The sequence below is a fragment of the Puma concolor genome, chromosome B3, assembly GCF_028749965.1.
Source record: "Puma concolor isolate L17-30 chromosome B3, mPumCon1.1.hap2, whole genome shotgun sequence".
NCBI lineage: Eukaryota > Metazoa > Chordata > Mammalia > Carnivora > Felidae > Puma > Puma concolor.
Genome location: NC_141672.1, coordinates 96,975,377 through 96,987,921, shown reverse-complemented (window position 1 = coordinate 96,987,921; position 12,545 = coordinate 96,975,377). Strand labels below are relative to the sequence as shown.

Below are 12,545 nucleotides of genomic sequence, written 5' to 3'. Positions count from 1 at the left end.
CCCTGGGTCCTCATCCCCTCCAGACACCCCCAGTCACAGTCATCCTTCTTCTCGGGTGCCTTTCTGGGGATGGAAACCCCACAAAAGCCCATCTGTGTTCAGACAGCTCAGCAACCCACAGCAAAATCATTCCTCTGGAGAGCTAACACCCCTCATTGAGGCTGGAGCATGGAGAGCCACCAGACGGGGTGCTAGCACTAAAACGGGAAAGGGCCTGGCTTGGAAAACTTATCACATTCACACAGACATGTATTGTTTTTCTTCTGAGGGATGGTAGGAGGTTCCCAAATCCCCAGGTTTCTCTCCTCTCTGTGTCTTTGACCAGACTGTACCACTGTGGACATGAGCAGGCAGTGGGCAGGGAAGCTGTGGCTGCAGGGGGTTGAACTGACTATCCTCTGTCTGGCCTGGGCATGCTCGGCTCTGAATTTAGACTCTTAAGAGAAAGGCCAAAATCAATGTGTCGGTGTGCTTACAAGCCTGCATCATGTTGCCATTTATGGTAATGACTATTGATTCTGTTATTTACTTATAAAGAAAGTCTTCTTTTTCACTATATAAGACACAGAGATCTAGATCTGCCTAAAACTGAACAGCATCCGAATTCTGCACTATTGAATGTGTTTAGTAGCTGTTGTGGTAGGCAGTTGCTGTACAACCTGATCAAAGGGGGGCCCAGAACCATCTTTTGGAGCAGAGTCCCTAATGGTCAGGCCCCTGGGAAATAGTAAAAATGGCAACTTAAGAGTTTGCAAAGGGCTTTCCTGTCCAGCACCTCCCTCCACGGAAGCTTCTATTTCTCCCAGCATGCCTTAGCATCTTCAGGAGTGTGTGGGTTTTTGTTATTTCTGTTTAAGCCTTAGAATGTCATTGAGCACACACTGCCTGGTTTCTAAGGGGCATGGTGTTGCCTCTGTGGCCCCCCCGTCAGAGACCATAGTTATTACTTGTAAAGAAGGGGGCCTGGGGTGCCTTGTGCCTAAAGCGACCATTTGCACAGATTATTCTTGGTGTTTAAAAGGCTGTAGATTCTGGGGCACCTGGCTGGCTCAGTTGGTTAAGCATATGACTTCAGTTCAGGTCACAATCTCACAGTTCATGGGTTCAAGCCCTGCGTCAGGCTCTGTGCTGACGGCTGGAGCCTGGAGCCTGCTTTGGATTCTGCATTTCCCTCTCTCTCTACCCTTCTGCTTTGCTCTGTCTCTCTCTCTCTCTCTCTCTTTCTCAAAAATAAACATTAAAAAAATTTTTTTAAGGCTATAGATTTCAAGTGACAGAATTTTCATGGGCAGTGTCAGGGCCCATGTTTCCCCCACAAAATCGCACAGAATCAAACAGGAAAGAAGACCAGCACTCACATGTACTTTAGGAATCATCTAGTCCCATCCTCTCCCTTCACAGATGGGGAGAGACTGAGGGAGGACAAATGGCAGGGCTACATGAGGCCGCACGTCTTGCTGGTGTTGGAACCAGGACCAGGGCCTGTCATGGAAATAAGACCACAAATTTAGAAAGTTTTGAATCGTGGCTTTCTTGTTTGCCTGTCTACATGCAGGAGAATGCAGGAGCCAGGAGCAGGAACTGCTACGTCTTGTTCTCATAGCTTCCATGTTACGGGTTCTGTGTTATCTGTGAGCACAACTCAGCATCACCCTGTGCACACCTGCCCCCACTCACACCTTCCCAGGAATGGTTTCAGGCCCCACAGGGCCCAGCGGCTGTCGTACACTCACAAGGAGACACATATGACATACATGTTGAATCATTTAAGAATAGATTTTGAAAATGGGGGAATTTGAGTAAATAGGTTGAAGAATATAACTGCAGTGAAATTCAGACTGACCTTTCAAAGAAAATGAGCTCCAATATTCATTCACAAGAACGAGGGGAGTACACCATTAAGAAGTAAGTAAAACATTAAGAATATTGTTTTGCTGGTTGAGATTTTTAGCTTTCCGAATATACGACATACTGTTCAGCTGATTATGGGGGAGCTGAGTCTCTTCGTCAGTCTCCAGCTGATCGTCACCTCACATCACTGCTCTTTGAAGCTGTAATGGAATTGAGCAGGAACCTGAATTGTTTCATTTTGTGAAAACTAAAGGTTAATACATGTGTGTAGAAACGCTTCTCGTTCCTTCTATGAACCTGGCGTACTGTGTTTCAGGAGCACGCGGTCACTATGCCCTGCACGTGGGTGATGGCTTGTGCGTATGCCCCATCAGGATGCGCCATTGCATGCGGGTGAGTAGGGGCCACAGCAGCTTTTCAGATGTCCTGTTAGCCATAAAACACCGTTCGATGGGCAAAAACAAACACACAAAAACTTGTTTTTGTTATTTACTGGTTAAGTAATGTGTTAACTTCCTCCCTGAACTTTATCAAAAAAGAAACTATAAAAATCTCTTTCATAATTATTTTCACTACAGACTGACAGTCATTTCAGTTTCAAACCTGCCCGCCTCTACTCTCAAATGCTGTTGGTAGGGACTGGAAATTGGTGTAGACATTTTGGAAAACTTATTGGTAATATGAAAGAAGCCTTGAAAAATTTATAACCTTTGGGGCACCTGGGTGGCTCAGTTGGTTGACCGTCCGACTTCAGCTTAGGTCATGATCTCACAGTTCGCGAGTTGGAGCCCCGCATTGGGCTCCGTGCTGACAGCTCAGAGCCTGGAGCCTGCTTTGGACTCTATGTCTCCCTCTTTCTCTGCCCCTCCCCTGCTTGCACTCTGTCTCTCTCTCAAAAATAAATAAACATTAAAAAAAATTTTTAAAACCAAAAAACAAAAATTTGTAACCTTTGATCCTAATGATGCCACATCTAAGAACTTTGTTCGAAAGGAATGATCCATAATATAGAAAAGCCACATGAGTGATAATATTTATTGTAGTGTTATTTAAAATAAAGCAAAAATAGGGTCAAGTAGGGAAGAACAGTATGTCCAAAAAAGGAAATTGTTAAGTGAATTGCGGTACATGAATTGAAGGAAATATTTTATACAACCATCAAAAAGAAAACTTCTTAATTATAGTAAGTGAAAAGAGCATCCAGGAAGCCTGGGTGGCTTAGTTGGTTGAGCGTTCAACTTCAGCTCAGGTCATGATCTCATGGCTCATGAGTTTGAGCCCTACATTGGGCTCACTGCTGTCAGCACAGAGCCCGCTTCAGATCCTCTGTCCCCCTCTCTCTCTGCCTCTTCCCCACTGGTTTTCTCTCAAAATAAATAAATAAACTTAAAAAAAAAAAAAAGAGCATCCAGGTGGCTAGGAAGACTGTTTTATTCCCTATTCTCCTGGAGCTCAGTTTAACAGAGTTGGCACTGAGGACTGCAACCAACCCAATTCCCTTTCCCTGTCTTAAACGGTTCTGGAACCATTCAAAGTATTTCTACAGTAGGAGTCCAGCCATGTTAGGAAAGAGGCAATCACATGTCTGTGATGAACTATACCAGAAAGTCCAGTAGCAGTTCTTTGTGGATGATAGGACTATGGGTTTTTTAAAATAGTTTTCTCTATTTTCAAGTTTTAAAAATAAGTGTATGTTATTTTTATAATCAGGAGAAAATAGTTTTATTTCAAAAGTGAAAATCCTTGGCCTTGAAACAAAAAGTTTGGAGCGTTCTCCAGCCAGGGTCACACCAGTGCTCATCCCCAATGTCCCTCCCTTTGGGTGGCTGTTTGGGGGCATCTTTCCATTAACTCTCCATTTGCCAAGACCCTGTGTGCCTTTGGAACCCATGGTCACACACACGTATTTCATATTTTCTAATTATTTAAATAATTCAAAAGTAAGTTGTATTTCCATCTTATAACTGAATGGTAATATTTATATAAAATTCATTTCCATTTACTTCTTGAAATGGTTTGAGGTAAGCACAATAAAAGACACATACATATGTGATTTATATATATATGTGTGTGTGTGTGTGTGTGTAGCTATTTATATATGTCATATATATAAAACATTTATCTATATGCTATATATATAAAACTTTATATATGTGTATGCATACACACACACACACACACACACACACACACACACACACTTTCAGGTAAGTACAAAGGAGTTCAGCCAGCTGGACAGTTAGAAGGCACAGTCCCCATAAGACTTCTGTCCCTTCAGATACCAGCCACAAATTTGAGAGTCCCCACAACCATTCTCAGGTTTGAAAATTTTCTAGAACAATCACAGAACTCTGGGAAGTGCTATACTTAGGCTCACAGTGAAAGGATACAAATTAGAGCCAAAGAAAGAGGTGCATAGGGCAGAGTCCAGGAGGGGTCCAAACCTGGAACTTCCAGGTGTCCCCTCCCTGTGGAGTCACAGATGGCATCACCTCCTCCTGGCCACCATGTGTGATGATACGCAGAGTATTATCAACCAGGGAAACTCCTCTGAGCCTCTGGTGTCCAGAGTTTTTACTGGGGCTCAATCACATACTCCCCATGTGGCTGACCCTCAGTCTCCAGTGTGTCCTCGAGGTTTAGACTAATACCTTCAGTTTCTAGTTCCTCCAGAGGAGGTCAGAACTGACAGAGATTGGAAGTCACAGTGCATCTCCTAAAGCCCCCACCAGAAATCACACTGTTAAGACTATTGGCCAGAACTGCTCCCATCAGACAGGCCATTCCTGGGACTCAGAGATGACCTCCCAGTAGCTGAAGGCAAAAGCCAACCTCTCATTAGGTAAGATCAGTTCTTTCTCATTAGGAATAATAAATATTCTGCATTTTAAAAAACCCTGGAGTAATATGTTTCTAACTGGGCATTGATGTTAGCAGATACATAGAGTTGGGTGAGTTACATGATTTCTCAGTATTTGACACTGAGCTACTAGCTGGTTCTACATTACAAAAAGAATATGTTGGGTAGATCCTTCTGCAATATGCAATGGATATAATAACATAGTGAACAAGGTCTTTCACAGTAGTTTAGAAAATGATTCTCTCCGATATGTCTTATTTGAACCCTCACTAAATGGAACCCAGTGGGAACATGTCCATGAGGATGAGGGCCAGGCAGGGAAGAGAACAATTTTACAAGGCCCAGGTGGACACATTTGTGGTGACAGCCTGGCAGAGAGAAAAAGCTCAGAGAGGAGGGATGGCTGGTGCCTTAATCTCAGTCACATCTGTTTCCCAGCCCTGGCATATGGTAGCTGGTCAGCACCTGCACTGGCTGCCTCGCACCTTGTTATGAAACAGAAGTGGAGGTAGTTCAAGGTGTAACTTTTGGTGAAATATTAACAAATATGTAAAATATGGGGTCCACTGGATGAGGAGAGAGCATTAAAAATGAAACTGAGAGACTGAATCCCCATCGTAGACAAAAGCACCATCTCCCTTGCTCAGACCTTCCTTAGAACTGCCAAGAGCCACCGCAATTAACTTGCCTTTCTAGTGATGATCTAATGAGATGTTTCTCGACTGTGGCTTTGTGACACCCCTGTAACTCCGTGATCACACAGACCCACATCTCTGCCACATTCTCAATTTTTTTTTAGGGAATAATGGGGATATTTTTATCTCCATCTGCCTTACTTGTGGGTCTATTTCTTAGTTGCTTCCAAACTTAAAAGCTAAACTCTAACAGTATTGACACAATCCTCTTCTCAAAAAAAAATGTGTTAATTGATTTTATTTATATATAAGTTTTTTTTTTTATTTGAAAGCCAGATCCCCAAGAAGACTTCACTCAGGAATTGTACACTTGATATGAACAACTGTTCACAAGGCACTGGACTGAGTGTCCTGAGGAATTTAAAGATGAATAGGATAGGGGCACCTGGGTGGCTCAGTTAAACGTCCCACTCTTGATTTCAGCTGAGGTCATGATCTCGCGGTTCTTGGGATCGAGCCGGACCTCGGGTTCTGTGCTGACAATGCAGAGCCTGCTTGGGATTCTCCGTCTCTCTGCCCACATGTGCTCTCTCTCTCTCTCTCTCTCTCTCTCAAAATAAATAAATAAACAAACATAGTGCCTGCCTCCAACCAAGTAGAATATAAAGATAACAATTATGACCACTTACTGAGCCTCTATCATATGTCTAGAGCCATTCTGAACTCTTTATGCTTCTTCACAACAGCCCCTTGTAAAAGGTGGGTGGCATCCACTCCATTTTATAGTTGAGGAAACTAAGGCTCAGAGAACCTTAACAAACATAAGCAAGATTACAAAATGAGTTAGATACTAAACCAGAGATTCAACACCAGATGCATCACACTGCAAGCTTCTCTGCTTCTCATAGTGCAAATAACTCTAAATAATAAGTATCCCAACAGAGCTACAGAAACTACTCTGAAGCCTCAGCATGGGAGAAAGCCTTCCACCCTGAGGTCTGGGGAAGCCCATGGTCCACAGCATGTTGGTTCAATGGCACAGCCTAACTGCAAATCATTCTTACCCACAAGCTTATGAATTACTGGTAATAGACTTCCCAAGTCCACACCTGCCGCTTTGAGCAGCTGGAAAGGCTAAGGGACACCCTAGCATCCCCAGGGCCTTAGAAGAGAGCTACTAAACATCATTCCCCACTAAAAGGAAGCAGGGCTCCTTGGAGTAAGGCTGATTTAGGTCTGGGACAGGAAAGGAAGGCCTCTTTAGAGCCTCGGGGATTTTCTTGTTCCAGAAAGCAAGAAAATATTCAAGGACCATTGGAGTCCTATCAAAAGGAAACAGGAGCTGCTTGAAGGGGCCCCCACTGTCCAAATTTGGGACAATTTGAGCATCACATGGAATAGTGATAGTAATGGATTATAACAGAGTTGAAGAGAAAAAGGAATCCATTTCTTAGGAATGATCAAATCAGAAGGTCACCCTTTTGTACCCCTAAAGTAATATTTGATTCAAACAAGCATAGTCTTGCTGAAGCCATTGCATGAAAGGTTGTTGGAAAGCAGGATATTCACATGGTCTTGAAGTGTCAAACCCAAACTATTACTAATTATAAACAAGTCACATTTACCACGGAAAGATATAATGCTTTGACCAAGTCATCAAAGTTGGCATCACCAATTTTAAGACAAGAGGCATCACAAACCTCTGAAGTGAAGCAGTAAGAAATAAGAACACAATGTCACCTTTATACTATTATTGCCAAAAAAAGTTATACTTGAAAATAGCCATTAAGAAACAATGTGGAGCACCTGGGTGGCTCAGTCAGTTGAGCATCCACCTTCAGCTCAGGTCATGATCTCGCAGTTCGTGAGTTGGAGCCCCACATCAGGCTCACTGCTGTCAGCCTGTCGGCACAGAGCCCACTTCGGATACTCTGTCCCCCTCTCTCTGCCCTTCCCCCCGCTTAAGCTGTCTCGCTCAATAAATTTTGAAAAAAGCAAAGAAACAATGTGACAAGTCCAGATTGTATGTGACATTCTATAAAACACTTGGCCTAAGATCTCTTGTCATGAACAACAACAAAAAAGAGGTAGAGGGTCTGTTCTAAATTAAAAGATCTTAGGGGTGCCTGGGTGGCTCATTAGGTTAAACGTCCAACTTTGGCTCAGGTCATGATCTCACAGCTCGTGAGTTTGAATCCCACATTGGGCTCTGTGCTGACAGCTCAGAGCCTGAGCCTGCTTCCAATTCTATCTCTGTCTGTCTCTGCCTCTCTCCCTCTCTCTCTCTCAAAAATAAACGTTTAAAAAATTAAATTAAAGGATCTTAAAAAGATAGAAAAAACAGTGCAATATCTGAACCTTGCTTGGGCCCTGGATCTTGGGGGCAATTGGGGAAGATTGAATACAGATGGCCTCTTGCACGGTGTTAGGGAATTTGTGTTAGTTTTCTAAACGTGATAATGATTTAGTGGCCACCTAGGAGAATGTTTTATAGAAGATGTATATTTGCAAATTGAAGTATTTAGATGTAACATGTCACGTCTGCACTTCCCTTCAAATGGTTCAGAATTTGCTCCTACAAATATGGCAAAACCAAAGTTACTAAACATAAGTCAGGGGATCTGGGTGTTCATTGTCATATTTTTCTTTCAATTTTACTGTACATCTGAAAATCTTCCAAGTAAAAGTTGGGGGAAAGTTTACAATATATGATGCTGCCAAAGGGAAACATTTTGAAAAAGCGCATGTGCATGAGAATGTATATATGTATTCTATTGCCCTATATTAGCATTTGACACTTCTTTCTTTCCATGCTAGTGGTTTGGATAATAAGTGTTCTGTGTATCCACTGACATTTGACAAAAATGAAAACATGGCTGCCAAAAAGAAGTCAGTCGCTATGCATACCAACTACCTGTCTGCCTGCAGCTTCACCAACTCAGACATGCAAGTAAGTAAACGGCCATGTGGTGGGGCAGCCTAGTGGAGAGCAGGGGAAGTGGCAGAGGACTAAGAAGGAGAGGAGAGGAAGCTTTCCAGTGTCCTCTATCATTATTACTGTTATTGTTACTGTTATTTTTATTATCATCTTGTTCAAGTATAATTAACATACAGTGTTATATTTCAGATGTACATATAGCGATTCATCAGTTCTATGCATTTCCCATTGCTCATTATGATAAGTGTGCTCTTAATCCCCTTTATTTCACCCCATCCCTCACCACCTCCCTCCCCTCTGGCAACCGCCAGTTTGTTCTCTGCATTAAGAGTCTGTTTTTTGAAGGACGCCTGGGTGGCTCAGTCAGTTGAGCGTCCAACTCTTGATTTCGGCTCAGGTTGTGATCCCAGGGTTGTGGGATTGAGCCCTGCATAGGTCTCGGCACCGAGTGTGGAGACTGTTTGGGATTCTGTCTTTCTCTCCCCCTCTGCCCCCTCCCTCACTCATGCACACTCTCTCAAAATACATAAATAAACTTAAAAATAAAACCATTTCATTTACAATTACATCAAAAAGAATAAAATACCTAGGAATAACTTAACCAAGGAGGTGAAAGCTCTATACTCTGAAAACTATAAAACATTGATGAAAAAACTGAAGATGACACAAACAAATGGAAACACATTCCATTCTCTAGACCCAATATTGTTAAAATATCCATTCTACCAAAAGCAATCTACAGATTTAATACAATTTCTATTAAAATACCAACAACATTTTTGAGAGAACTAGAACAATCCTAAAACTTATATGGAACCACAAAAGACCCCAAATAGCCAAAGAAATCTTGAGAAAGAAGAACAAAACTGGAGGTATCACAATCCTAGATTTCAAGATATACTACAAACTGTAGTAATCAAAACAGTATGGTCCTGGCACGAAAATAGATGCATAGGTCGATGGAACAGAATAGAGTCCAAAAATCCATCCACACTTGTATGGTCAATCTACAGCAAAGCAGGTAAGAATATACAATGGGGGAAAAGACAGTGTCTTTAACAAATGGTGCTAGGGAGATTTGGCGGTTGGGAAGATGGCGGCGTAGGAGGACGCTGGGCTCACCGCATCCTGCTGATCACTTAGATTCCACCTACACCTGCCTAAATAACCCAGAAAACCGCCAGAAGACTAGCAGAACCGAGTCTCCAGAGCCAAGCGCAGATGAGAGGCCCACGGAAGAGGGTAGGAAGGGCGGTGAGGCGGTGCGTGCTACACGGACTGGCCAGAGGGAGCCGGGGCGGAGGGGCGGCTCGCCGGCCAAGCAGAGCCCCTGAGTCTGGTTTGCAAAAGCGGAGGGGCCGGGCGGAGTGTGTTCTGACAGCAAGCAGGACTTGACGTCTGGAAGGTTATAAGCTAACAACTCTGCTCGGAGAACGGGAGGGCTGGAGGACAACGGGAGGGAGAGTTGTTGAGCCCCGGACGACAGAGCTCACCTTGGCAATGAACAAAGGCGCTCGACATGGTATCTCCCTCGCCCACCCCCCAGCCAAAATCCCAAAAGGAACCAGTTCCCGACACAGAACTTGCTTGCACCGCACAAACACCCAACGCTGTGCTTTTGCGAATCCATCCCTCTGGCGACTCCCTCCTGGTGCCACAGGGCCCCTCCCGAAGCGGACCTCTGAAGGATAAGCAAGCTGAGCCTGCCGCTCCCACCCCTGTGCACCTTGCAGATCCACCCCAGCTAATAGGCCAGATCCCCAGCATCACAAGCCTGGCAGTGTGCAAGTAGCCCAGATGGGCCACGCCACCCCACAGTGAATCCCGCCCCTAGGAGAGGGGAAGAGAAGGGCCACCAACTGTGGCCCCAGCGGTGGGCTGGGGGCAGACATCAGGTCTGACTGTGGCCCTGCCCACCAACGCAAGTTATTCAAGACAGCACAGGGGAAGTGCCCTGCAGTTCTGCACCACTCTAGGGACTATCCAAAATGATGAAACAGAAGAATTTCTCTCAAAAGAATCTCCAGGAAATAACAACAGCTAACGAACTGATCAAAAACGATTTAAACAATATAACAGAAAGTGAATTTAGAATAATAGTCATAAAATTAATCCCTGGGCTTGAAAACAGTATAGAGGACAGCAGAGAATCTATTGCTACAGAGATCAAGGGACTAAGAAACAGTCAGGAGGAGCTAAAAAATGCTATAAACGAGCTGCAGAATAAAATGGAAATGACCATGGCTCAGATTGAAGAGGCAGAGGAGAGAATAGGTGAACTAGAAGATAAAATTATGGAAAAAGAGGAAGCTGAGAAAAAGATTAAAAAAATCCAGAGGTATAAGGGGAAAATTAGAGAACTAAGTGATGCACTAAAGAGAAATAATCTATGCATAATTGGTATTCCAGAGGAGGAAGAGAGAGAGAAAGGTGCTGAAGGTGTACTTGAAGAAATAATAGCTGAGAACTTCCCTGATCTGGGGAAGGAAAAAGGCATTGAAATCCAAGAGGCACAGAGAACTCCCTTCAGACATAACTTGAATCGATCTTCTGCCCGACATATCATAGTGAAACTGGCAAAATACAAGGATAAAGAGAAAATTTTGAAAGCAGCTAGAGATAAACGTGCTCTAACATATAAAGGGAGACCTATAAGACTTGTGACCGATCTCTCTACTGAAACTTGGCAGGCCAGAAAGGAATGGCAGGAAATCTTCCATGTGATGAACCGAAAAAATATGCACCCAAGAATCCTTTATCCAGCAAATCTGTCATTTAGAATAGAAGGAGAGATAAAGATCTTCCCAAACAAACAAAAACTGAAGGAATTCGTCACCACTAAACCAGCCCTACAAGAGATCCTAAGGGGGATCCTGTGAGACAAAGTACCAGCGATATTGCTACAAACATGAAACCTACAGACATCACAATGACTCTAAACCCATATCTTTCTATAATAACACTGAATGTAAATAGACTAAATGCACCAACCAAAAGACATAGGGTATCAGAATGGATGAAAAAACAAGACCTATCTATTTGCTGTCTACAAGAGACTCATTTTAGACCTTAGGACACCTTCAGATTGAGAGTGAGGGGATGGAGAACTATGTATCATGCTACTGTAAGTCAAAAGAAAGCTGGTGTAGCCATACTTATATCAGACAAACTAGACTTTAAAGGCTGTAACAAGAGATGAAGAAGGGCATTATAGAATAATTACAGGGTCTATCCATCAGGAAGAGCTAACAATTATAAATGTCTATGCGCCGAATACGGGAGCCCCCAAATATATAAAACAATTACTCACAAACATAAGCAACCTTATTGATAAGAATGTGGTAATTGCAGGGGACTTTAACACTCCACTTACAGAAATGGATAGATCATCTAGACACACGGTCAATAAAGAAACAAGGGCCCCAAATGGTACATTGGATCAGATGGACTTGACAGATATATTTAGAACTCTGCATCCCAAGCAACAGAATATACTTTCTTCTCGAGTGCACATGGAACATTCTCCAAGATAGATCACATACTGGGTCACAAAACAGCCCTTCATAAGTTTATAAGAATTGAAATCATACCATGCATACTTTCAGACCACAATGCTATGAAGCTTAAAAATCAACCACAGGAAAAAGTCTGGAAAACCTCCAAAAGCATGGAGGTTAAAGAACACCCTACTAAAGAATAAGTGGGTCAACCAGGCAATTAGAGAAGAAATTAAAAAATATATAGAAACAAACGAAAATGAAAATACAACAATCCAAATGCTTTGGGATGCAGCAAAGGCAGTCCTGAGAGGAAAATACATTGCAATCCAGGCCTATCTCAAGAAACAAGAAAAACCCCAAATACAAAATCTAACAGCACACCTAAAGGAAATAGAAACAGAACAGCAAAGGCAGCCTAAACCCAGCAGAAGAAGAGAAATAATAAAGATCAGAGCAGAAATAAACAATATAGAATCTAAAAAAACTGTAGAGCAGATCAACGAAACCAAGAGGTGGTTTTTTGAAAAAATAAACAAAATTGATAAACCTCTAGCCAGGCTTCTCAAAAAGAAAAGGGAGATGATCCAAATAGATAAAATCATGAATGAAAATGGAATTATTACAACCAATCCCTCAGAGATACAAACAACTATCAGGGAATACTATGAAAAATTCTATGCCAACAGTCTGGACAACTTGGAAGAAATGGACAAATTCCTAAACACCCACACACTTCCAAAACTCAATCAGGAGGAAATAGA

At 42.7% G+C, this 12,545-nt stretch overlaps 1 protein-coding gene across 4 annotated transcripts in view; it reads left to right on the top strand.

The window, feature by feature from the left end:
- GNB5 (G protein subunit beta 5) overlaps positions 1-12,545 on the top strand; it is a 61,347-nt gene that overhangs the window by 26,611 nt on the left and 22,191 nt on the right. For all 4 annotated transcript variants that reach the window (XM_086710701.1, XM_086710705.1, XM_086710703.1 and 1 more), the window contains 2 exons: positions 2,168-2,244; positions 8,164-8,296. In XM_086710701.1, the coding sequence (XP_086566827.1) occupies positions 2,168-2,244; positions 8,164-8,296 (210 nt within the window). The remainder of the gene's footprint in view (positions 1-2,167; positions 2,245-8,163; positions 8,297-12,545) is intronic.